Source organism: Monopterus albus, unplaced genomic scaffold (assembly GCF_001952655.1).
Source record: "Monopterus albus unplaced genomic scaffold, M_albus_1.0 scaffold20.1, whole genome shotgun sequence".
Taxonomy (NCBI): Eukaryota; Metazoa; Chordata; class Actinopteri; order Synbranchiformes; family Synbranchidae; genus Monopterus; species Monopterus albus.
Window position 1 is genome coordinate 3,866,981 of NW_018127900.1, and position 25,585 is coordinate 3,892,565.

Consider the following 25,585-nt stretch of genomic DNA (forward strand, 5'->3'; position numbering starts at 1 on the left):
TTTAATGATTTTGGTAATAAGCATGTGACCAGTTATGATATTGCCTTTACACTGAATTTTTAGTCTTTCTCAACTGTTTGTGTTTGTTTCAGATTTATGATGGAAAGAAGAAGCCAGAGGTGCTAGTTGATGGCTGGAACGTGTACTACTTCGATGATTTAAAATCATTAGTGAGCATTTTGTATTTTGCATATATATATATATATATATAATGTCACTGAACATTTTAGAGCAGCGGTCCCCAACTTTTTTGTACCACGGACCGGTTTCATGCATGAAAAATTTTCCGCGGACTGGGTAGAGGCACGGGGATTCCAATAACAAAAACCTTTGTCAGTTCATAGTATGTAATCTGAATGCAACAATTACACTTTATATTAGGCAATTACAATAATTCTACACTATATCAACTCACCATAATGCAGAGTCAGTGGGAGCCCTGGGCTTGTTTCCCTGCAACAAGATGGTCCCATCTAGGGCTGATGGGAGACAATGACACATGCAATGTGTTCCTTATGTCCAGTCTGCTCCGTAATTTTGTCTTGGTTGCTGTCACTGCAGAAAAGCCCGCTTCACAAAGATAGGATGTTGGAAATGGTAGCAGGGTTTTCAGTGCTCTTGTGGCAATTTCAGGATATTCTGGCTTGATTTTCATCCAGAACATCGGCAGAGTTGTTGTCTCAAATGTACGTTTAAGGTCACCGTCATTTGCGATCTCCAGCAGCTGATCCTCTTGTTACACAGACATGCAGAGCGGCCATGGTGAGTGAGAGTCACCTGTTGCAATAAATCCGTATTTTAAGTATGACTCCTGATATTGTCTGTTAAAAGAAGCTTTCTTTTTCTTCGTGGTCGTGGGCTCCTCTTTGGCTCCTCAGTTGGCCTTTTCCCCTTTGAAAAGAAGCCCTTCAAAGATGTTTGTTTTTTACTCATTTTTGCTAGTTTGCGGGCTTGTTTTTTTTTTTAGCAACGTATTACGTGACGTCGTGACCGACACATGCGTCTTGACGTGTCAAGGGGCACAGGTGGATGATACGTCGTTTTTCATAATAAAACATCTTCCAGACTCTAAAAATCAATGCAATGGAAATTATATAAATTATTTATTCTTTCTGTGCGGCCCGGTAACAAATGCCTCATGGACCGGTACCGGGCCACGGCCCAGTGGTTGGGGACCACTGTTTTAGAGAATATGCCTGTCACAGAGTCTTAATATGTTGATTTTGTCCCCTTCCATCTGCAGCCCAGCCGTTGGCCACACTATGGGAGGAACACTGAGACAGTGGGTGAGCTGTGGCTTGGGCTGCTTCGCTTTTACACCGAGGATTTTGATTTTAGAGAGCATGTCGTCTGTATCCGACAGCAAGCCCGCCTCACCACCTTCAACAAGCAGTGGACGTCCAAATACATTGTCATTGAAGGTCAGCTAGTTTAACACTTGGGGTCCGGAGTAGAACACAGTAGTTTAAGCTAATCACCTGTAACAACCCAGCCTACTGAAATTGTTTGCTACTTTGGGTATCATTATTAGATGCTACTGTCTATCCAGCTCATTAAGTGCATATCACTATTAATGATTAATTAGTTTTGTTACTGTTTGCTTGAAACGACTGCTTTCTCGTCTGTTCATATTACAGATCCATTTGACCTGAATCATAACCTGGGCGCTGGTCTGTCCAGGAAAAGTACGGTTATCCCTTTCTTCCCGCTGTCTTTTGTTGTTTTATTGTCATGCTGTTGTTTTATCTTTATTTTTCTGTCTTTTTAAATGTATGTTCTTGTCTTGTTTGTCATTAAAAATAGTGACTAACTTCATAATGAAGGCTTTCATCAATGGCAGAAGAGTATTTGGCACACCAGTCAGAGCTTTTCCTGCTGTGTACCCCAGTCAGATGGTTAGTATTTTCTGTCTAAACACCCTATTTGCATATTGCAGTGGTATTATTTGGACACCAACACTGTTCTTCTTCTTCATGCACCCCAGGAGTTTTTCTTTGATCCTGAAGTTCTTACTGAGGGAGAAGTGGCTCCCAATGATCGCTGCTGTCGCATCTGTGGCAAGATTGGTCATTTCATGAAGGACTGCCCCATGCGTAAGAAGTAGGTACATTCATGATTTGTGTGAATTTGTCACAGCATTTACTTACTTAGATAAATGTATATCTGCATCATGTGTCAAGCTACATGTTTGTATTATATTTTAAGGTCTAAGCACAGAAGGGACTCGGAGATGAGGCCAGAGCACCTGAGAGACAAAATGGAAACGGCAGAGGATGTCAAGGATCAGGTCAGACACAAAAGTGAGCGCTGGAGGAAAAGAGATGCACTGGAGATGCGCTGCTGTTACCTGTGTGGATCAAGTGCCCACATCAAGAAGGACTGTCAGCTGTACAGAAGCCCTGCAGGTTCGCACAAAGTTTGGCTTATTTTATTTGAGCTTTTTAGTTGCATTGTTTATTCCTTCCAAAAGATATTTTTTAAAGTTCATGGTAGAACTACAGGTTTGGTTTGTTAGATTCCTTTTCTCTCCTATACATTACATTGATGTTATTCATAAAAGAGAGGGAAGAAGTGCATTACTTCCCTTTAATATTGTTATTTGGCAGGAAATGTGAAGATGGAAGGCTTTTCTTCCCCCTCTTCAGCCCACTTGAGAAATTTGCGAGAAAAGGAGAAACAGGTATAATCTTGATTTTGGAACAATGAAATGTGTCTTTACTGTTACTATAGTGGACAGTTGAATAGACTGCTGCGCCTGTTGATCTTCCTCTTTTCAGGGTTTGCCTATACAAGAAGAGAAGAAGAAGAGAAAACAAAATGTGATATTAAGTCCACAAGCAGGTATGTACATTTACTGTACTTGTTTCAGTTGAAAAGCCTTAGGTAGTGTTACAGTGAAAGATTTCTTCCCACGTCATCATTGTAATGCTAATTTAACATTTAATTGATTTGAAAGTTTATTTTAAATTAATTTGTGAAATATAGGAAGACCTTTTAAATAACAGGTTTTTCCTTTCAGCATACATTGTTTTGAATTGGTTTTCCCCTGTTTGAACCAAAAACAGGTTTATAATTTACAGAGACAAGAAACTGTGTATACTTTCTACAGAAGTATTGGTGTGTGTAATAACTGTTGACAGTGTCCTGTATTTTGGGTCACTTGACTTGTTTTAGGGCGGTTGAGGGGAGAGAATGAAAGCAAGACTTTTTTGCAGCACACTCATGTTGACCCATCTTTTTCTGGCCAAAAAGCATGCTTGCTGATGTTTTGGCTGAAGTTTAGCATTTGGATCCTGTTTGTATCTGTTGTTTTTCTGTACAGTCCAGGAATGTGTTTTGTGAGTGGCATTACTTGTAACCTAATGTGATCTTATGCAACTAAAGCAGACACAGAGCTGTCAGTTTACCAGGATGAGGCAATCAGCCCTGTTTTGTCATTTAGCCTGATAAGGTGTGTATTTTCACATTACAGAAGTGGCTGGTGCAAGCTAAAAATATGTTTTAGATCAAAATTTGACAATTGAATTCTGGTTTGTTTTCAGGTAGTTTAACCTGCCGAAATTTGAGTCGCTGTGGTAACAGGAAGAGCCCAGTGGAATGAGCAGCAGCTGTGGCTACACAAATCATGGGGTTCCACTCTTGTCTGAGCAGACACCAACCCAAAGTCCAGAAACCATCAATTATGAATGGGACAGTCGGGCCAATGGGAGCCCGTTAAAAGCCAAAGCCAAGACGCCTTGACTTGAAGCCAAATAGGGTCTTTTTATGTGTTTGGTCCACCCCCCACCCCCCCAAAACTTTCTCTTCAGAGGAGCTTTTTAAAGCTTTTATTTTAACAAGATAAGCCATTATGCATGCACTTCATGTCTTTGTTTACCTACACAGTTAAGTTTTTAAATTCATTTGTTACATTTCAAACATTGTGGCAGATTTCTGAAAGTTCTTAAATTTGAAAGTATAAGTAATTATAGTGTCTGTAAATAAACCTGTCCTCAGTGTTGTGAGACTTAGTGTTTGTGAATACTGCTACTGCTGTAAGACAAATGAAAATGGTAATGGTATAATCTGTTCTCTGCTTCTGAAGTAACTTGAGGTCAGATAAGAGTCTAAGATCAAGTTGTTTTCAATTCAGCCAAAAAGTCACTGATCAGCTCACTTAGTTCTTATGCTTTTTAATTGAGGGTTTTGTTTCCTGTGATTTAATCAAATAAAATTACAATCTAGGTTGTAAGTTGAATGACAGTGTTCCTTTTGTAATGGCCCTTTTTTTTAATGGAATTTCTTTTAAATCCTGTCAAATTTATCTTCTATACTGGTGTACATCAATCAGTGTTTCTATCAGTCTCGAAAGCAGCTCTACCTACAATATCTCTGTTTTGTGTCTATGTAAACCACCTTGTAGCTTTCCAGGATCATTGTATTATTTTTAAGACTGCTGACTAACCCTTATTTTGAAACTGCAAACTTCCCTTCAGCTGCCTTTACTTCCTTTGCTAAATCTGACCCGTGTCTCCACACATGGTGGGAATAGTGCAGAAAAATAGTTTCATGCTTACACTCACTGGTTGAGGTTTACAACAACCCGTTCAGCTGATGGATGTAGTAGGCTACAAACGCAGCTCCTAAATTAATGTAATTGCAGTTAGTTCAAGGAGGAGCAAAATATGTTTAATTGCTACAAAGGCTTCATTTTGTTATGGTGCACAGACTTTTAAGTCAAAATTATGAAACAAGATGAGAGGTTAAGTTTGTTAATAAGAAACCCTGGATCTTGCCAGGAAATGCTGGCTAGTGATCCATTTTGTGTGTCCGAGAATTAAACAGATCAAATCCCTGTTTGGAATATTGTTTTTACATTATTTATACGAGTTTGTGCAAAATCAGCAGTCTGTAGGTTGCCTGGAGTCTGTCTGTGATCATTACATACTGCAACACTTACAGATGTGACCAGAGATTTTGGCAACAGTGAGGTGAGTTTCCCATAACTGACAAAAGCTGAAATAATGGATTAGCTATCTCCAGCATTTTCTCCATACATTTGCTACTAGTCTGTAAGCCCAACAATATTCTTTAAATGTAGAATTTAATGACAAAATGAAGTCATTGGTTATGATATGCACATTTTGCCCACCCTGGACAGTAGGTGGCTTTCTTGAAACTAGAAGACATATTCCACACAAAATAAAGCACAGTAAAGTGTAACAGAGTAGCTATGTGATAGCGAGTTAGAGAAACAAAAGGAAAACATTACAAGTAAAAAGCATGAATCATTAAAAAGTGTGTATATGCAGGCATAACTGCTGTAAGAAGGAAGGTTACATAACAACCTGATATGCATCTTCGGAGACATTTTAAGCCCATTGGCTGTCGTGCCTGACCGTCATCATTACAACCAATCATTAAACGGGTTGCTAAAATGAGGCGGTTGCCATTTTTTACACGCTTGCGCAAAACAATGTTGTCATTTTAACTGTAGAAACATGTCTGTGCCCGTGGTGCGAGCGACCGTCCGAGCGGTCACCAAAAGAAAACTATTGCCTACAAAAGCAGCACTGACACTGGTAAGTTACAAACGGTGGCTGTAAATACGTAATGCTAAACACTTGTATGCTAGTTGAGTACGTGTTAATTCAAATTAACACCAGCAGCCGTTACCAATACGTGATGCAAAGTTAGCTAGCTAGGTTAGCTGTTTACGACTAGGACGTACAGAACAACTTGTACCCGGTACATGGAGCTTTCCCGAAGCATTCGATTTTTCCGTGTATATTAGCTGATGAAGAGACTAGGACGGTTATACAAGTATAACGTTTGCTAAGCAAATCTATTAGTTAATAATGTACCATCGACTATTGTGTTAAGTAGTACAACCTTTTGCTGCAGTTATGAAAACAATATCCAAGGTAAACGTCCTAATTTACGAGAAGTCCAATATGCAGGATTTATGATTATGGAGATAGTGATTTAGTTTTGCATGTATACAATACCGATTTTTTAAAAATTGATAAATTCGATTAAGCAGATGGTGAAATTTATTTTGGTCTAGGGCTGCTGCTAACAGTTATATTCATTACCAGTTAAACTGTCGATTGATTTTTTCCTATTAATTCGTCGATTATTTGTGGAGTCGATGAAATGCGGAGAGAATACTGAAAAATGTCTATCACAGCTTGTCAGAAGTGAAGATTTCACGTCTCTTTGGACTGTGGTACCCTAGTGGGCCACAGTTCTAGATGGGTGACAAAGAAAACCTATTAATAAAAAGTGGGAAGAACATTGGCTAATGAATGCAGTTGATAAAGGCACACTGAATGACTGTTTGAGTGTGAAAATGTTGTTAATCATATGCTATGGCCTTAATAGTTAACCTGGTCTAGGTGTCTTAACAGAGTAAAACATACCAGAATATAATCAGTGCGAGAGGAAAAGTAGCTCCAAGGCATGTGATGTGATAGTAAAGGAAATAGACTGTCAAAGCAGAATTGTGGTTTGTTGTTATAGGCGGGATGATAGTGAGTAGGGGCTCTGCTGACAGTGCACTTACAAGATAATGTTTGTGTGGTGGTCTGAGCTGATAAAGGTAGTGTGCTGAAGTAAACGTGAAGGAGTGGAACATCTCCATCTCAGCCTCACAAATGACTTCACATGGGATCAGCTTTTTCTGCACCTACATGCACTCGGTTACAGCCAGAGATACAGGGGTGGTGATTTCTTCATGGTGTAGGTGTTTGCTAATATCAGATGAATTGGGAGTGTTAGCCCCTGCAAGTGTTTTCACAGTGGGGGAAAAAATGTAACAAAACTGCTACAGAAACTTAAACCATCATTATGGTCTGCTTCTCTGTTGCCATTCTTTGGCTCAGTGTGGTCAAAACTTTCAGTTTTGTCAAAATACACCACTTCTACCTGAAGCCAGTGTACAGTATACTGTACCTGTAAGTACTAACCTTGTATTTTCTGTTGTCTTTTCTTTAGACTCCAGCAGCTGTGAACAAGATCAGGTTCTTGTTGCAGGAGAAGCCAGAATATGTGAGTAATTAATACTAGGAACATTCACTGACCTATCATGCTGTCCAACAGACAGTGCTTCTCTGGATCTTTTCTAAAACCCGCAGGGTGCTGTGTTGTTTGGAGTCTTGAATTTTGTTCTCATCAAAAGATTTATCCTTTTCTCCTTGTGGGTTGTAAATGCTTTTTAAATCATGATTTAAGGACATTTTAGCCTAATATGTGAAAGAAAATTAAGGCAAAATCTGTTTTCTTCTTCTTCCTGTGCTAAAGCCAATTGAGCTTTTGGGCAACAGATTTCTGGAAGTGAACTTTAAATATAAGGAGATCAAATAGGATAAGTAAATTCAAATTTTAAAAAAACATATTTAATCTCTAGAGTTAGAGGCTCATGAACAACAAAGATATAAGTAAAGGGACACAAACCACAATCAGTCCCATAACATGTAAATAGAAGCCATCCATCCATCCATCCATTTTCCTCCGCTTATGCGGGACCGGGTCGCGGGGGCAGCAGTCTAAGCAAAGATGCCCAGACTTCCCTCTCCCCAGACACTTCCTCCAGCTCCTCCGGGGGAAGGCCGAGGCGTTCCCAGGCCAGCTGAGAGACATAGTCCCTCCAGCGTGTCCTGGGTCTTCCCCGGGGCCTCCTCCCTGTAAATAGAAGCATGTGTGCAAAGTTGCATGAAGATGTAGTAAGAGTCTGTTTGGCCTTGTTTAAAATGGATTTTGAAGTTTTCCTATTGGTCAGTGGCACTTGACAGCCTGATTGGAGAAGCTGAAAGGAGTGATGAAGGGGGTGTGAGGGGTTCCTAGTGATGAAGTCTGCCTTTGTTTTCACTGCATGACTGTAAAGGTCTGAGAGTTGGGTCTGAATGTTGCTGATGACTTTGGTTGCACACTTGATGATTAGTCTTTTTCTTGCTTTTCTCTGTGGGGAAATTGAACCAGGATGCCGTGTTGAATGTTAGGGCTGACTTGATGAGTGACCAGTTTACTACTGTTGCAATATCGTGTCTGGCATTAAATCCTTTTAGCCTTCTCAGGAGAAACATGGCCTGTTGGGCATTTTTGTAGACAAAGTCTGCATGCTGTGTTAATAAGGACAGGTGGTGGTTGATCTCATATCTAGTGGCACTAGACTACAGTAATATCAGCAAACATCTATTTCATCTCTCTGTCTGTTAGAAGGGTTATTTCGTATTGTAGATGTTTACCTACCTACCTACCTACCTACCTACCATGTTTACTTACTGAACATGTTGAACAAGGATCAACTCAGTTCAAGTCTGAGCTCCCTCTGCCTTTGAAATGCTGAAACTAGTTTTGCTATAGAGAAACAAAACCAGGCACCTTTTAAGACCTTGTTACTGTTTTGTAGAAGTTGTAGTAATGAAAGGACCCTAAAAACTATATTCTGCTAAGACAATAATCATCATACAAAAATGATTTGTCCGTTGAGGTGTTCTTTGAAGATAATACTGCTTTCTGTGGCCTCTGGTCTAGTAAACGCAGAAGTGACATGAGTACTTGACATCAAAATAGATGCATTCAATCTCCTGTAAGCTGTGCATATACAGTATATCTTATAGCAAAATTTGAAAAAGTAAATGTTTCTGTGCCACTGGCTCTTCTTCAGATCGGTTTGAAGGTTGGAGTGAGAACACGTGGCTGCAATGGACTGAGCTACACACTGGACTACACCAAGGAGAAAGACAAATCTGATGAGGAAGTCATACAGGAGGGTAAGCTCTGCTTTGATTTTTAGGTTTCCTTATTCTGAAATATTCTGAATGTGGCTTATAAAACAGTGCTGCAAACTTGTCACTTGTAAAGTGAGTTTGTGCACCTTTAATGTTATATCATGGGACTAATGGTGGCTCTGCTGTGATACTTTTGCAGGGGTGAGAGTGTTCATAGAGAAGAAGGCTCAGCTGACCCTTCTGGGAACTGAGATGGACTTTGTGGAGTCAAAGCTCTCCAGTGAATTTGTCTTCAACAATCCCAACATCAAGGGCACATGTGGCTGTGGAGAAAGCTTCAACATATGAACATAACAGAGTCACCGTCCTCCCACAGCCATCCTGCTCCAAACACTGTCCCATCCGTAAAGACTGAGGGACTGAATGTTGACAAGGAAGTCAGTCTGGAGGAAATCTCTGAGACGTGGACGTGCCTCCGGTCCTATCACTACTCTTCCTCTGTTGTACCACTTGCATACATGTACCCCGGCAGTCCAAGTATGCATTTTGTTTAGGGGAAGGTGTTAATACAGTCTTTGTAGTTGAAACCATGTCAACGTAAAGATTCTAGGTTCAGATAACTGTGATGTCTGCAGCTGCCTTTTTACATTCTGGGATCTGCATCTGAAAAACCATAGATGGGCCTCAAAAGCAAGGTGTGTGTTTCTTTTCTTTTCTTTTTTTGTGTCATTTTACAGAAAAGCATTTTCTAAAACTCAGTCAAGTCTCACCATGACTTGTATGCTGGAGAAAATGGTACAGCACAGGCCAAGAACGTGTTCACTAAAGCTGAGATTTGACAAGATTTAAAAGTAAGAGAACAAAGCATGACACTATTAAATATCCTGTGTTCAAGTTTGACTCTGTCCACCAAAGTCAAGATGTCAGGGCCATCATCAGCTGTTTGATGAAGTCACTGTTAGATAGTGTCCTGTACCAGCAGTATGCAAAAATGGAAGAGGCTGAGTTTTTTTAATCTGCTTTATCAGGTTGTAAAGTCTGAAATGTTAAAGTATATTTATCTCTCCGTAAATGTAAAGAATGCAGTATCCCATGAACCACGCAAACGCACAAAAAGCAACAACGCACAGAATGTGTTCTTACACAGGAATGCAGAAGTTTTATGTTACTTTCTTTTTGCTTGATCCAACCCAGGACTTTGTGTTTGTATAGACTGTTCTTAGGTTTTATAACATGTGCAATACATCTGTGTACATATGAAATAATAAATGGCAAAATCCAGTACTACGAGTTGGTGTGACTTGGAATCTCTTGCATGTTAACTGAAATGACAAAGCAGTTGTCATGGTGATGACTTTGGTTATTAAATGTTCGTCTCAGCTTACATGGAGACTGCTCAGTTGTCAGAACCAGCTAGGTTTATACTGAACTGAACCGTTAGGTACAGGAGGGTTTCACCAGTCCTCTGGGGTCATGGACAGTCTAAACAAGGATAAAGATTCTAAGAGCAGAGTTTTTAAGGCTTAAGGTAGTGATAAATGACATATACAGTTTTTACTGTATGATTACCTACTAGCTTTTTAGAACTTGCAGGCTGACTGTCACATTGTCACTCTCAAATAACCCCCAGAGGAAGCTGCTTCTGGGTGCCTCAAAGAAATATGGCGTCCCCAGGCACTCTCAGAAGCTTGAGAAAGGGCCCTGTTGCAGTTAGTTTAAATCCACCTCTTTACCACCCAGTTAGAAAAGGTACAGAGCACATAATGGGTTAATTCGAACTAAAACCTGCAAGAATAGTTTGTCTGTTTATTTTTCAACCTAGCATCTGTTTGTGCCACATGGAGTATTATTAAAATACTCAGAAGCCTTGAGCACATTCTATACGTCAGTTCTGTAAAGACAATTTGGCATATGTAATTCCATCATAATTCAGTTTTCATTTATTTCATCTCAAGCACAAAAAATATCTATTTTAATATGTTTGATGTCTAGGATAATGTATCAAACAGCAGCTGCAAAAACAACAAATGTCACCTCTGTACTACAACGCTTCATCTCCACATGTATCCTGCTGTGTTTGCCACTTACTGCTTTGCAGCCGAGGTCATGTTGGATGTAATGAGAACACTAACACTAAAAATGGTTTGCTGTGCTGAAAGTGGTGGGAGAGCAAGATGTCCTGTCACCACGACCCCCAGCTGCCTCAAGGATTCATTCACTGTTATTTTGATTTGCAGGTAGGTGCTAGTTATTATGAGTTTCCTGTTTTTGCAAGGTCAGCTGTTAGTGTTAATAAAATAAAATGTGTGGGAATAAGTTTCAGCTGGGATGGAATTTGGAGGAAATTAATGGTTGGCTATTGTTTGGGGGTGTGGTTTGAGTTATTATGTGAAAACCAGACCATGCTCTGATAGCATCATTGACCTTGTTACATGCCAACACAACATATAATTTCCTGAGGAAATTAATTCATTAAACCTACTAATTGTCAGAGCGATTTTAGACTCAGGTTGTCAAGCTCAGCTTTACACCTCCAGACTTGGCTAAGCTGCAGCTGACACACAACAGCATCTGGATGTTAACATGACAAGAAATCAAAGAACACTATTCAAATCCAGCTACAGTCATTTTACAGGGCAACCAGTTCTAATTACAGGTGATGATGGAGATTTGGTTTAAAAGCATGTACTACCTCAGCCTGTCTCTCTTGCTCTCACAAAGCAAATTGACTGTGGTCTCCCTCAAACACACCCTCCCCTACCCCGTTATGGTGGTCTGTAATGGTGCTTTCATCTCAGACCTGCAGAGATCAGAACATCCCACTGACCAACACAGGATTAAAATTGGCTTTACTGAGGCTCAACAGAGGTGAGAGGTGCTTATTATCCAGCAAAAAGCTTATTTAATATGCTTAAATATTTTATTTAGTTTTAAATCCAGACTAACAGCTATTCATTTAAATAACTTAGGTAAAATGGCATTATGCATAATAATTATTATGAAAGCAATATGCACATATTGGAATGTACCAGACTATTGCTGCAATTCTTATTTAATATTGTGCTTTTTGTCCTAATTGTATAAGGTTGTGTTAGAGAAACAGACACAACAAAACTCAAATGTTCTATATGTACCACAGAAATATTGCTGATCTGTGAAGATGATGGTGGAATCCACAGCCAAACACAATCCAGACTGTGGGAATGTATGCAATGAATCCATAGCTCTGGAGGGACGGAGGCCACCGGTGTTGGTCGACGCCTGGCTGGTCCCTACTTTCTTCGGCCTGATCATGCTGGTTGGCCTGGTTGGGAACTCGCTGGTCATCCATGTGGTCACCAAACACCAGCAGATGAAGACAGTCACCAACTTTTACATAGGTAACATTACTGAATGTCGTCTTTTCTTGGTGGAAAGTAACTAAGTACATTTACTCAAGTACTGTATTTGAAAGCAAATTAGCAGGACTTTCTTTTCATGTTGCTTTATCCTAGTATTGCACTACACCTGGTTGGGAAATAGTGTATTTTACTCCATTTTATCTATTTAGCAGTTATAGTTACAGTACTAGTTACTTTTAGGATTCATATACAAAGCATATGATCATTTTATATAATGCATTATTATAGATTTGGCTAAAGTAGTATATGAAGTAGTTAAAATTAGCTCCACCTTGACAAACTACAACATTAAAGTACTTATTGTTACATGCTAATACATGACATACAACACTGATGGACCAATGTACATAAAGAGAACAGGTACTTTTACTTTTGATCCTTGAAGAACATTTTGTTGCTTATATCTGTAGTTAAGTAAAATTTTGACTGCAGAAATTTAGTTGTAATAGAGTATTTACATATTGTGGTAATACTAAATTATTGAAATACTTCTTTCACCGTTGCATTTTAGTTTGTCCAGTGTTTTTGGCAGTACACGGCTTAACAATATTGAAGCAGGATGACCCACACACAAGCAGTAGGTGCAAAAAGGTCATTTTTATGTTCTTAAGAGAAAACACTGGTGACTTTCTATAGGAAAGAGATGTAATACGTGAAATTAAGCTCTCGTCCATTTGTGTTTTACATCCATTGGTCATTCCATAGGATTCTTTGTGAGACTTGCATTTGTTGAAAAGTTAATATGGTTTTTCTACAACCACACAATCACTCTTCTTGTTCTCTTCCAGTAAACCTGGCAGTGACTGATATCTTGTTTCTGGTCTGCTGTGTGCCCTTCACTGCCACACTTTACCCACTGCCCAGCTGGATCTTTGGAGAGTTTATGTGCCGACTGGTGAACTACCTTCAGCAAGTGAGATACACATACAAACACACAAGCAAACAGGCCTGCTACAATGATAACACCATTAAAATGTCACTGTGGCCATCACAGTGACCTTCCTTTAACACATACAAATAAAATAGTATAAATGAAACCCTTAAAATGCACCTGTTCAGATATAATATATGCAAGCTATTATGTGTTTCATTTAAACATTTGCCACCCAAAATCAATATAATAGCAATATAAAATGTAATTGTAAGTTATACACAAAATGTTTTGCTCCAAATTGTTATTACATTATTACAATAGCAGTTTCTACAAGGTACAAAACATAAAACCAACCCAAAAATGTATCAAACAAAGCAGCTGAATATTTTCTTTGTGCAGTAAAAGAGACAATCTTGCATGCGTGTCTGTGTTTTCAGGTGACAGCTCAGGCAACATGTATCACTCTGTCAGTGATGAGCGTGGACCGCTGCTACGTGACAGTCTATCCTCTGCGGTCGCTGCGACACCGCACCCCCCGCATGGCCCTGGCCGTCTCTGTGTCTATATGGATAGGTGTCACAAAAATACACCACCCGCACTTTCACAAACAGCTGAAACTGGGACAGTGATAACAAGTCTTGCTTTTGTTTATCTTTCGATAACACATTTGACTTGAATTATTTACTGCATTAACTTGAAGACTGAAAATGTGTTGATGTTATAAAGACTAATCAGAAAATGATAAATTAGTTCTGATTCAACAGCAGTTTTCTGAGGTTGTTGTTTCTTTTTATTAATAATCCACCTCAACACTGATGTACTCTATTGAAATGAAGTCTAGTGACACAGAATGAAAAAAGATTTTGGATCAGTTATAGCTCAGATTTCTCCTTTTGCCTTTCTTTCTTTAGGCTTTATGACCTCACCATACCGTAGAAAAAAGAATCTTAGTTTGTGAATGTTGGATGTGTTGAAGCTTTGAATTCAGGTTTAATTCTTGTTACCTTCTTGTCAGTTGTCTTGAGTTATATGATATAAACAGGATAGAGCATGGATGTAGGACCACATGCGAGCAGTAGGCACCATATCTTAGTGTGATAACCTGAGAAAACCTGCCAATTACAGAAATGTTAAAATCATCACCAAATCTCTGGAAAGGTACTGTCTTTGTAATTCTAGAGAGTAGCAGAGGATTTTCCTGTTGCCCACAGACACCATGTTTTTTGGTTTAGAGCCAGCATTTTGTAGCAATAAGTGAAATTTATGACCAACATCACGCTCTCGGTCACACAGTCATGTCACGCTGTCCTCTCCAGGCTCTTTTCTTCTGTTGATCCCTGTAGCTGTGTACCAGCGTCTTGAGGCAGGGTACTGGTTTGGCCCTCAGACATACTGCAGCAAGGTCTTCCCCTCAGCCCACCTCCAGAGAGCCTTCATTGTCTACAGCTTCCTAACCGTCTACGTGCTGCCTCTGCTCACCATCGCCACCTGTTACGCCTTTATGCTAAAGCGCATGGGCCAACCCAGTGTGAGTCCCATCGACAGTAGCTACCAAGTCAGAGAAAGACTTAGCTACATGAAAAACTTATTTTTGCTTGATAACTATGTGGATGATCATTACAAAGACATTACAAAGCCTGCCTAACTCCAGCTCCAGGCACAGGCGGAGAGAGCGGCAGCAGTGCGGGCGTAAGTGTCTCGGATGGTGGTGGTGATGGTGGCTCTGTTCCTCATGTGCTGGGGCCCCATCCAGGTCTGCATCCTCTTGCAAGCTTTTGGCTTCCGCAGTTACGTTCTATACAAGGTGACTTACTCTCAATGATGACTGAATCAGTGAGCCTCACTCTGCTGTAGGTTGATAGGTAAACTGAATAAAAGACAGAAACAGCCTGCAGCTTCACTCAGTTTTGTTTTAAAACCTGAGTCAGTTTTGAATTAATTCACTGAGTTTTGTTCACAAATTCAACAACAAGAAGTTTTAAATGTGCTACTGCTTTGATTTGCATGTCAGACTTGACTCTCCTCCATGGCAACAGCAGCTAAGACCTGTGGGTCTGTATTATCTTGAGCTGTCTGCTGTACCAAAGTGATGACATGAAAAAACAATTTTGCAGACACAAAGCTGAAGTAATTAAAACTTGTGACCAAAGCATAACATTATCCAGGAGATTCCCATGTTTCTGTATGAAGTAACACTGAGGATATCACATAAAGCAGAAATGGAAATAGTAATATGCTGTGGCTTGGTTCTACAGTTTAAATTTAACTCTTTCTGAATGACAGGACTGTAGGGACAGAAATTCCGGCCCTTGCTTCAAAAACTTGGACACGGATTGATGACTTTCCTCTGTCTGTCTTAAATTTTGCATCCACAGCTGAAGATTTGGGGTCACTGCATGTCTTACTCCAACTCTTCCATCAACCCGCTGGTTTATGCTTTCATGGGAAGCAACTTCAGAAAGGCCTTCACGCATGCCTTCCCCGCCATACTTCTGTGGCGCACGAGACGGAGAGTCAGGGTGGGAAATCTGGACACAGAGGAAGGGGCAGAAATGGGTCGCCAGGAACCCAAAGGAGAAGCAGAGATGCACTTTCTTTCATCTGGCTCCTAAAGGCCAGGCTGGGTATTCAGACACTCTGCGCTCATTATTTATTTATAGTGTGTGCTGGAGATAACAGCAGTGCTCTAACCCTGGCACACAACCCTGTCTGATCATTCCAGCGAGATCATCCTGGCACATGTGGCCTATAGATAGAAAATACTAAAGAGACACACATTTATTTTGATCCCTTGTGGGGACTTTCCTGGAGACGTGCCCTAAACTCAACCAAAACAATCACTTGCTTAACCTTAACCTTAAACCAAGCTGTCACAATAAAGTTCATTTACGTATGTCGGGTCCCCATGAGGAAGGCCAAGTCCCCACAGTGTGAGTAATACCAGGTACACACACTTTGGAGCAGTTCTTGCCATGGGAGGTGCCTCTCATCTAGCTTAGCTCAGCTAAAGCAACCAATTAGCTGGATGTCAGAATGTTAAACAGGAAGGATCTGGGTTAAAGGTGAACTGCACAACTTTTACTTGGTCTGTTTAGCTGAAGTGTTCAAAACGGCTGTTGTTCCCAGTTCCATTTATTTGGCTCTTCTCTTCAGTGTGTTCTGTTTCTTGTAGTTTTATTCAGCTATTCAGGCTCATGCTGTGGTGGTCCATACTCCTTGCACAACAGTGGGATGCAGCCCATTTTCTTCTAAAGCCTAAACATCTTTTGGTCTGTGAGTCTACACATTTAGGCAGGTAATCGGTACTTGTTGGATGTCAGGCAGTCTGATTGTACATGATGCTAAATATGTACAATAGGAGGCAGTGTTATATCTACTTGCTACAGTATATTGTACAGTACATGTAATGAAAACAAACACAAAAGAAAGGAAAATACAAATATTTTGACAAAAATAAATTATATCAGTCTATGAGTGTGTAGTTGTTTTGTTTAGTGCTGGGTGAGGGCTGAAGCAGGAAGGCACAATATAGGCCTGTCGTTTTTGCTCATGTGCTTACCTAAAGTCTCCGCCTGTATCTTTACAGAAACACACAATGCTGAGTTAGCATTCTATCATGATGAATTAATGTTCCAAAATGGTTGCTGATTCATGGGTGGAGCAAAAGGGGTGGGGATCTGATTGGCCACTCCTGCCAGAGTCACAATGTGATGTTAGTATTAATGACTGAAAAATGAAAAACAAAGACAAATGGTTGCCTTATAACCAACTAACATTTATGGTGCTTTATAATTGATACTGGCCAAATGAGTTTTATTTTATATTATATTTGATTTTTATACTGCCTATATACATGTTGCATATTTCACATGAGCCACCCATCTCTGAGTCTGTGACCCCTGCCCCTCCACCCAAAAGGTTCTAGATCCGCCCCAGTGCTTATTAATTTTCTTTTGATCAAGTGATCAATGAATTGACTCTCAGTGGGCTGCAACAAATTATTTTCAATTCATCTGTTTATTATTTCCCAAGTAACTGGTGGGGCTATAAAAATGTAAATGTCCATCATATCTGATTTATCATCACACATAAAAGAAGCTGGAACTGGCAAATGATCTGTACCTGAATAATCGATAAATCAACTAACAGCTGTAATATACAGTGCACCCAGCACGCGATACAATTTATACGTATTGTTAGACGAGAACGTGCACGTACGAGGAGCACGTGAACGCGACATTTTGCACTGCTAATTGGTATCCAGGGCGCGGAGAGTAGGTGCACAGAAGGACAGCCGAGTGCGCGATCGCTTCACGTCGCTGAGCCAAACGGAGAAAACATCCACCAGCTGAACGCAAGTGTTACATCATGGAGCAGAAACAAATCATCAACTTTGGAGCTGGACCTGCAAAACTCCCACAGTCCGTAAGTTTAGGTCTGGTTTTACTTGTGTAGCGGTGACAAGGAGCTGTAAAAGCCGACCCATCCATGACAAGTGAACAGTTACTGCAGAAGAGAGATGTGGCCAGATTGTCTGCGATGGAGCCTGTTTGTGCCGATGCACCTTCACATTCGAGTCTTTAATGCAGTCGATCAATGCGACACCACAACTCAGCGTTTACATATTCAGTTTTTACGCACATAAGAACGGGGACTGCTAAGGAGCCATGTGAGGAAACGGCTGCAGGTTTTGGTGCTGTTGTCTAGATGAAAACACCGTGTTGAATTGCATCAGCCTCATTCATTCATGGGAAATCTGATAAATAAAACCTCTAGGTGGCAGAAAAAACGCCTTATCAAACTTAATACGCATGTTATGGTAAAACAAACATCCAGGTACATTCTCTTCTTGTGTTTGTACTATATCCTTTTGTTTTGGTCCTTTGCACAAAACGTATATAAACGCGCTGGGGAGTTTTGTTGGTTTTTCAGTTTTTATAGTTTGCAAACTACATTGTAGGTTTTTAGTATTGGTCTAACAAAACAAGACGTCTGAAGATGTTACTGTTGTGCACGAGAAACTGGACATTTTAAAATATTTGTCAGATTATTCAGTAATGGAAATAATAAGTATTAGCAGCCCTTAAAAATATCATTTAACTCTGTAGTGCTGGTGAGAACCACAGTGGATATCTCTAAATTCTGAACTTGTGCTTGTGTGAAATGACAGTTTTTGAAATTATTTTCTGATGTTTGCTGGGTCAAATGATAAGTTGTCAAAAAAATCTGTAGATGAACTGATAATGAAAGTGATGGTTAGTTGCATCCCTACAAATCACACCAAAGTCTGGATTATTTTTATTTGCATGAGACAGAGCTGTGGCTTAATTACAGATGTCCCTGTTGGATCTCCTGTGTCATTATACTGCCTGGGTTACTGACAAAGCTCGACCATGCCGGCTTCTCCGGGTTGCCTCTGAGTTTTGGACTTGACCTATTTACATCCGACATCTTGTTGCTGTGAAGACTTTATTTTTTAAACCTCTTAAAAACTCGAACATCCGCCACAATTTCTGATGTATAATGTATTTGAAAAACGACTTTATCTGTGACTTGGTATTGCAGGTGCTGCTTCAAGCACAGAAGGAGCTTCTCAACTACAGTGGCACTGGTATCAGTGTTCTTGGTGAGTAGAGTAGAGCTGGGATGTATTTTAAATGTTGGGATGCTACTGTATTCTCTCTGATCAGTACATAAACTTGGTTTCCAGTTTATTAGGAACTGTATTTCATTATGCAGAGAGGTGTTTTGCTGATATAAATGAGGTGGAAAAAATAATAAAAGCAAGTGTCACTGTAATGCAACACTCTAGTCAAAGCAGCACATTAACGGTATTACCTGATCCCTAGTTCAGCCACTGGAATATGTGCTGTAAATATGAGCTCATATGAAAAATTTGATAAAAGGTGAGTAAATGTCCATGACAGCGAGATTAAATTCCATCCCTTTTTGATTCTGCTCAAACCAGAGATGAGTCACCGATCATCCGACTTCAGCAAAATCCTCAACAAAACAGAGAATCTGCTGCGAGAGTTGTTGTAAGTGTTGCCTTTGTTGTTTCACACATTATCCTTTCTCTTCACTCTTCTCTCCTTAAAGGAACAGTGGTGCTGCAGTTTCAAAGTAGTTGCACTGTCATCATACAGTATACACAGTAATGTGGTAATACACTTTTTTGGAAACATCTGATGTCTTTTGATTTAATGTTTAGTTTAAACAACATACTGTGGGAAACTTGCACAGCACCCACATACACACATGTACAGAAGATTATCAGATTAAGATGTAATGCTTGCGCAAAGAGAATGAACGAGTAAATATTGTCACATTAAAAACATATGTACTTTTCCTACCATGTTCCTCAAGGCCTTAAGTTCTTTGACAACATTGTCCATTTGTCGTCAGTCTCCGACGTTTCCACGTCAGAGACATGATGGCTGAATGCCTAAAAATGTTTAGGGTTAGGCTGCGCTAATCCATCAAGACAAGTTGAACCTTGTTTTACTTTTTGCAAATCTCTAAAGGTTTGTAATTCATATACACTATGTGTTTATACTGTAAATTCAAGTACTTTTTTTATTGTTAAGGGTTTTATAAACCTGGATTTAATGCCATCTTAACAAAACACAACCTAAGTTAGGTTGAAAAAGGACTGAGAGGTCTTGTTAGAGGACTGTGATATACAAATACTGACTCATACAACTAAGTTTAAGCCACAGTATACAGCTTTTTTCAAATATATTTATTGTAGAAATCTGCTCCAAAACTTGTCCTAATGTGGAGAGGTGCTGTCGACGCCTCCTGTGACCCAGACTCATTGAAAGGCACTGGCAGCAGTACAGAGATATTAGCTTCTAAAAGGTTTTGAGTGGGACTGAATCTCTCTAACTGATCAGAGATTTTCAATTCTTTCTGCTTGATCACTAAGTTTAGTTGCATTCTCATTTACTCAACTCAACTCAACTCAACTTTATTTATATAGCGCTTTACCACAGCGCAGCTGACCAAAGCACTTAACATATTGTACAAATATTTATTGTAATTTCATTACGGCAAACATCTGAGGAGCTGGGCAGAGCGTGGTGGAGCGTAGCAGATTGTTGAGAAAACAGAAAATTAAAAGCTAACTGTAGATAATATTTTTATAGTCCTCAGATAACCAGATGTTTGTGGTTTTAACTTTTACATTAATATGTAAAGATTTCTGTATTAAAACGATTTGCACACCAGTGGACTTGGACACTGTCTGTTGGAAATCTTTGGAGTCTCTGTGGTGTATGGGTGAGCTGTAGAATTGACTCACATGCACATGACGATGTCTGTGCCATTTAACATGATTCCCCCTTTTTGTCTTCGCAGAAATATCCCAGACAACTACAAGGTGTTGTTTCTGCAGGGCGGTGGGTCTGGACAGTTCAGCTCTGTTCCTCTGAACCTCATTGGCCTGCAGAAGGACAGGTGTGCCGATTACCTGGTGACCGGCACCTGGTCAGCGAAAGCAGCCAAAGAAGCAGAGAAATATGGCCAAATCAACATTGTCCACCCAAAGCTGGATAGTTACATGAGTAAGTCTGTGTGCATAGGGAAATGTCTCAGTGCTAATCGTGCAAATAGTTTATTAACAGAATGCAGGTTTTTCATATCATGGTTACATCAAGAGTTTCTGTTTTCCTTATTTGAAAGTTTAATTTAATTGCCATCTTCATACAAACAAAACTTGTTTCAGCTCCTATGAGTGCTTATTGTCATCCATGATGCATTAGGAACAGTCCCTCTGCAAAATCCTGGCTGTGTCCAGGCTGTTAACATAATAAGCAATAGACAAACACCAGTGAAAGACTCCGGTATGCAAGCAGCCTCTGCTATATGGTTGTGTCTGATACTGGTTTTCAGTGGAGTTCTTGTTGATCCTAGTATTTGGAAGCACTTTATGATATTTAATTAGGAATGTAGAATTAATGTCAATTAATTAATGTAGAACACGTATGGATTAAAACTTAATATACTGTATGTAACACAAAATCCAAATACTGTATGTTGCTGTGAGCATGTAAAATCCAAATACTGTATGTTGCTGTGACCAGCTGTAGGCTTTAACCATATTAATCTTGATTTGACCATATTCTGTTGCTGCTCCCTCCAGAAATCCCCGACCCCAGCACCTGGACCCTGAACTCCTCAGCCTCCTATGTTTACTACTGCTGCAACGAGACGGTACATGGCGTGGAATTCAACTTCACACCTGAAACAAATGGGGTGGTCCTTGTCTGCGACATGTCCTCCAACTTCCTGTCAAGACCTGTGGATGTATCGAAGGTAAGGCCAAGAATGACACTACATATTCAACTCCTTGACTTTTGGGCTTCTTTTCCTGTAATTTCCATATAGATAGTAGATGATAACAACAACATCCATCTAAAAGTTGAAACAAGACACAAGCTGTACTGATTATAGAAATATATACAAGGTAAAATAACTTATAATAGGATAAAGCAAAGTTAGATATAAGAAATATAATATGAAGAAAAACAATTTGAAAAATAGGACAGAGACATGTTAGTAGCACTGCTGGCATGGTAAGAAGCTGACGTGCTAAACATTAAATATGTATGTTAACGTAATAGCGTTGTAATGTGCCAAGATTTATCTTAAGCAGCAGTTGTGGCCAAGCAGTGAGTGAAGTCTAACAATGAAGACCTGAGCCTGATGAGCTGGGTTTCAGACATCCTAAAATAGCCCCCGTACAGAGAATGAATCCATTTGACTCTGAAAAAACATTTTTAGTTTTGTGATCCCTTCAAGTCAAATTTACTATAACTGCGTCTTGTTGCTTTCTGTAGTTTGGACTGATTTTCGCCGGGGCTCAGAAGAATGTGGGCTGTGCTGGGGTAACTGTGGTCATCGTGAGAGAGGACTTGTTAGGCCACGCTCTGAAGGAGTGTCCGATTGTCCTGGACTACAAGGTGCAGGCTGAGATGAACTCCCTATACCACACACCGCCGTGTTTCAGGTACAGACTCATTTGTGTTGACATCAGAAGCCCCATCAGGTTGAGGATTATCAGTATATTATTGTCAGCTAGGTGAAATCAATTTGTAAAACGTTGTCTCCTGAAACTTGTTAGCATTTTTTGCCAGATGAATTGTAAAGTAAGTTTAACATTTTGAGATGTGCCTATTTGTGTTCTGGCTGAAAGTTACATGAGAAAGTTGAGAGCACTCTGTCATATCTATTGAATATGACACTATTGCCAACTAACATTTGGACAAAGCCAGGCTGACTGTTTCCCCTTGTTTCCAGTTGTTATGCTAAGACAAGCTCACAGCCTTCTGGCTGTAGCCTTCACTGCTTGATTCTTGTTCATCATTTTGTTGGTGCAGCATCTACATCATGGCTCTGGTGCTGGACTGGATTAAGAACAACGGTGGCAGCGCTGCCATGGAAAGGCTCAATAAGCAGAAGTCCTCCATGATTTATGACATCATCAATGCTTCTAATGGTTTCTATGTGTGAGTATCAGAATGTCAGCGGCACAAAGCTTTGTGACAGTCAAAACTTTGTGCAAAGCATCAGCGCTGGTCCAGGTCCATGGTCTGTTTCAGTCTTTGTGTTGTTGCATTGATAAGATTTAAAACTTGCCTGCATCAGAATGAACTACTATTATCCTCGGCCGAATGATTGTCTGACACTAAAAGGTTCACAAAAGTTAAAGTGGAGAATTAAGAGCATAATATTGTAGCTCCAAGTGCTATACAGTAAAGGAAAACAAAAAATAAATATTACCATCATTATGTATCCTAACTGAAATTGATATTGTAGCCTTATAATCTTCAAGTGACATTAAACCACAAACTTGAGGATCTTATGTTATAAACCTGACATTGATAATGAATTATTGTTTATATAACAACTACAAATTATCATTCATTTATCTTTTACTTCACAAATTATCAAGCTATGCCAGAGGGCTACAGGTCAGCACATTGAGCTAAAAAAGACAAGTATAACAAAAATAATTAGTGCAAATCACATGAATGTTTAGCCTAGTTAAGTATATTTTGTTTTGTACATTGTAACAACTGAAAGATGCGTTCACATAGTAACTCATCGATTTCATTTGCTTAAGATGTAAATGTGTTGTGCTGAGCTCTTATAATATTAGCTGTCTTAGACACGCTCACTTTCAGACAAATTAAAGCTATGAAAAGACATGTCAGTCAGTGAGAAGCAAAATATGAACTGAAATACTGACAGAACGTGCACCCTTATCGATGCACTTTTTATTCATTTGGAAAACACATTTTTGCTGTTGTGACACAGCAACTTGCCTTTTAAAAGAAGAGCTCTTTCATAATATAACTAAGAGAAAAAAATAACAAAGCCCTAAGAAAAGGACTATGTAATGCACACACCTGAGTCTAGGTTACCAGATTTCTAAACCCCACACCTCCTGTCCCTTGAATGCTTTCCTTATGAAACGCCTACAGTGAAGACACTGATTTAAGTTAAACTCTGCTGTGTCCAGGTGTCCTGTCGACGTGACTTGTCAAAGCCGTATGAATATACCATTTCGTGTAGGAAAGAAAGAAGGAGATGATGCCTTGGAAAAGGCGTTTCTGGATGGCGCATCCAAACGTGGAATGATATCACTGAAAGGACACAGGTTTGAATTTGTCAAACACCTTCCTCCTGTGGTGCATCAACTACTTTTGCATCATCTCAGCTGCTTTTCATAGAGAGATCACTGAATCCTGTATTTGTATCATAAATACCAGCACTTGGATGCATCATAAATTTTTCTTGTAATAGCTCCGTTTAGCATTTGAAGACCTTTGTCTCCCCCTGCAGGTCAGTCGGAGGAATTCGTGCGTCCCTCTACAACGCCGTGACAGTGGAGGACACTGAAGCCCTGGCTGCCTATATGAGAGAATTTCTCAAAGAGTACCAGTGAAATAGACCGTTCTAACTCTCACCTGGTGTCACACAGTGACATTTCATTGCTGCAGTACAGTTTAAAACCAACACTAATTTACATGTAGTTGAGGTCCATGCTGGATCTGAAAGGTGCACGTTTAGACACCTGATAAGCTTTAACCACCCCTGTTGTCAGTATGTTTTAATTAAACCAATGTTTTCTAAAATTAATATTTTAATACATTTGTTGACTAACAGGACTTTGATGTACATACTGTAGGATTTTTTCTCTGTTACTTGTTCAAAATATATTTACATTCCAGTAAATCTAACTTAATACGTACTCTACACTGTCAGTGTAATTTCTTGTCTTGAGTGCTGCTTTACAATGAGTTTCGTGTTTTAAAACCATGATCAACCAGTGCAAAACAACCCGATTGTGCTACAGAAGTATATGATGCTGGCCTTGTTTCTGTTTTGCAAGGAATTTTAAGATTAGTCACATTATAGCTATTGTGAGAAAATGGACTCAGCGTTGTGTGAATTCTCCCTCACCAATCCGACTGGTTGGTTCGCCAAACTTTAAAAAATATGTTTTCTCACTCATCTCTGGTATCTAGTCATGCAGACAGTTTTAGTTTTATTTTCCCAGGGTTTTAGATGTGATTGTCTGACATTACAATTATACAGTGGCGGTGAATGGAAATTTGTTTGTGGTGCTCATCAGAATATAATAAATCCAACATCCTCAGCTTTGGTGTGGTATGAGTGGAATAAAGCAACAACCACACATAAATGTGGTACGATGAAGCACAGCAGTGTTTGAGAGCAGTTGTCACATTCCAAACAGTAGTCAGTGATGAATGTTATACGAATGTGTAACATCAAAATAGTTAAGATAAAAGGCTCATGATAAGCTCTCATGTAAAAGTCTTACCCTCTGGTCTCAGCCATATGCAGGTAGCAACGTGCTATTGCTGCTAACAAGCTTAAAAGTGGCTCTAGAATGTTTTGCTGCAATTGACCTCTAGGTGGAAGTGTTCATCAAGAAACTTGTGTTTGTAAAATGTAGAGATGATCAAATGGAGATCTGACTTCTTTAATAGTCTCATTCATTGAGACTTTTGAAATGCTGTTTCGGTGATGACGCCAGAGGATGTTGGATTCACAACACATGGTGAATAATATAACAAAAAATAACAGTGTCCAGAAAATTATGAGAAAGTTCTGGTAATTAACAAACAAAATAAGGATTAAAAGAAGTAATCACTGATAATTACTCACTTTAGAAAATGAAAGAACATTTACATTGTATATTGTGTAGATTATGTTGTTTTGTAGCTCTCATGCCTGCATGTACACACAGTTACACACACACATACACAGATTTCTGTGGTTTCCTCTGATAAGGTCAACTCACCAGCGCAGGGAAAGGGCCCTCAATGAAAGAATGAAATCTATATCCACTACATATCTCTGCTTCATAATTAACAGGAATAACTCCTCTGCAGATGACTGTCATACTAATGTAGACTATTAGTCTCTAATGGGCCTGGTGTTAATAGAATATGATATGCATCCTTTTGTCAGTGCTTTTATCTTTTATGCTTTACTACTCTTTCAGTGCATAAATGGATGTATAGGTGGAAGAAGTGGGAAGTGAACTAGTAACCTGTTAGCTTCTC

At 39.6% G+C, this 25,585-nt stretch overlaps 4 protein-coding genes across 4 annotated transcripts in view; all 4 read left to right on the top strand.

Annotated features, from left to right (window-relative positions):
• The window catches only part of tut7 (terminal uridylyl transferase 7), a 17,226-nt gene extending 12,383 nt beyond the window's left edge, over window positions 1-4,843 (top strand). The window contains exons 21-29 of the mRNA XM_020593816.1: window positions 93-170; window positions 1,244-1,421; window positions 1,638-1,685; window positions 1,804-1,895; window positions 1,985-2,100; window positions 2,206-2,405; window positions 2,607-2,680; window positions 2,778-2,841; window positions 3,543-4,843. Of these exons, the coding sequence (XP_020449472.1) occupies window positions 93-170; window positions 1,244-1,421; window positions 1,638-1,685; window positions 1,804-1,895; window positions 1,985-2,100; window positions 2,206-2,405; window positions 2,607-2,680; window positions 2,778-2,841; window positions 3,543-3,601 (909 nt within the window). The 3' untranslated portion in view covers window positions 3,602-4,843. The remainder of the gene's footprint in view (window positions 1-92; window positions 171-1,243; window positions 1,422-1,637; window positions 1,686-1,803; window positions 1,896-1,984; window positions 2,101-2,205; window positions 2,406-2,606; window positions 2,681-2,777; window positions 2,842-3,542) is intronic.
• A 595-nt stretch (window positions 4,844-5,438) lies between these two features.
• On the top strand, window positions 5,439-10,001 carry isca1 (iron-sulfur cluster assembly 1). The gene is made up of 4 exons (XM_020593993.1): window positions 5,439-5,561; window positions 6,976-7,029; window positions 8,648-8,753; window positions 8,911-10,001. The coding sequence occupies exons 1-4, from the start codon at window positions 5,481-5,483 to the stop codon at window positions 9,057-9,059; spliced, it is 390 nt and encodes a 129-aa protein (XP_020449649.1). The 5' UTR covers window positions 5,439-5,480; the 3' UTR covers window positions 9,060-10,001.
• Window positions 10,002-11,871: 1,870 nt separating this feature from the next.
• LOC109956577 (G-protein coupled receptor 54) lies at window positions 11,872-15,598 on the top strand. The gene is given in 6 exon segments (XM_074527629.1): window positions 11,872-12,091; window positions 12,901-13,025; window positions 13,424-13,559; window positions 14,303-14,541; window positions 14,638-14,790; window positions 15,362-15,598. Coding segments are annotated over 6 exon segments (1,110 nt in total).
• Window positions 15,599-17,172: 1,574 nt separating this feature from the next.
• psat1 (phosphoserine aminotransferase 1) lies at window positions 17,173-24,362 on the top strand. Its single transcript, XM_020593656.1, has 9 exons — window positions 17,173-17,411; window positions 18,552-18,612; window positions 18,955-19,024; window positions 20,346-20,551; window positions 21,130-21,302; window positions 21,827-21,996; window positions 22,367-22,495; window positions 23,512-23,649; window positions 23,835-24,362. Exons 1-9 carry the CDS (start codon window positions 17,355-17,357, stop codon window positions 23,935-23,937), a joined length of 1,107 nt encoding a protein of 368 aa, XP_020449312.1. The 5' UTR covers window positions 17,173-17,354; the 3' UTR covers window positions 23,938-24,362.
• Window positions 24,363-25,585: the final 1,223 nt, after the last annotated feature.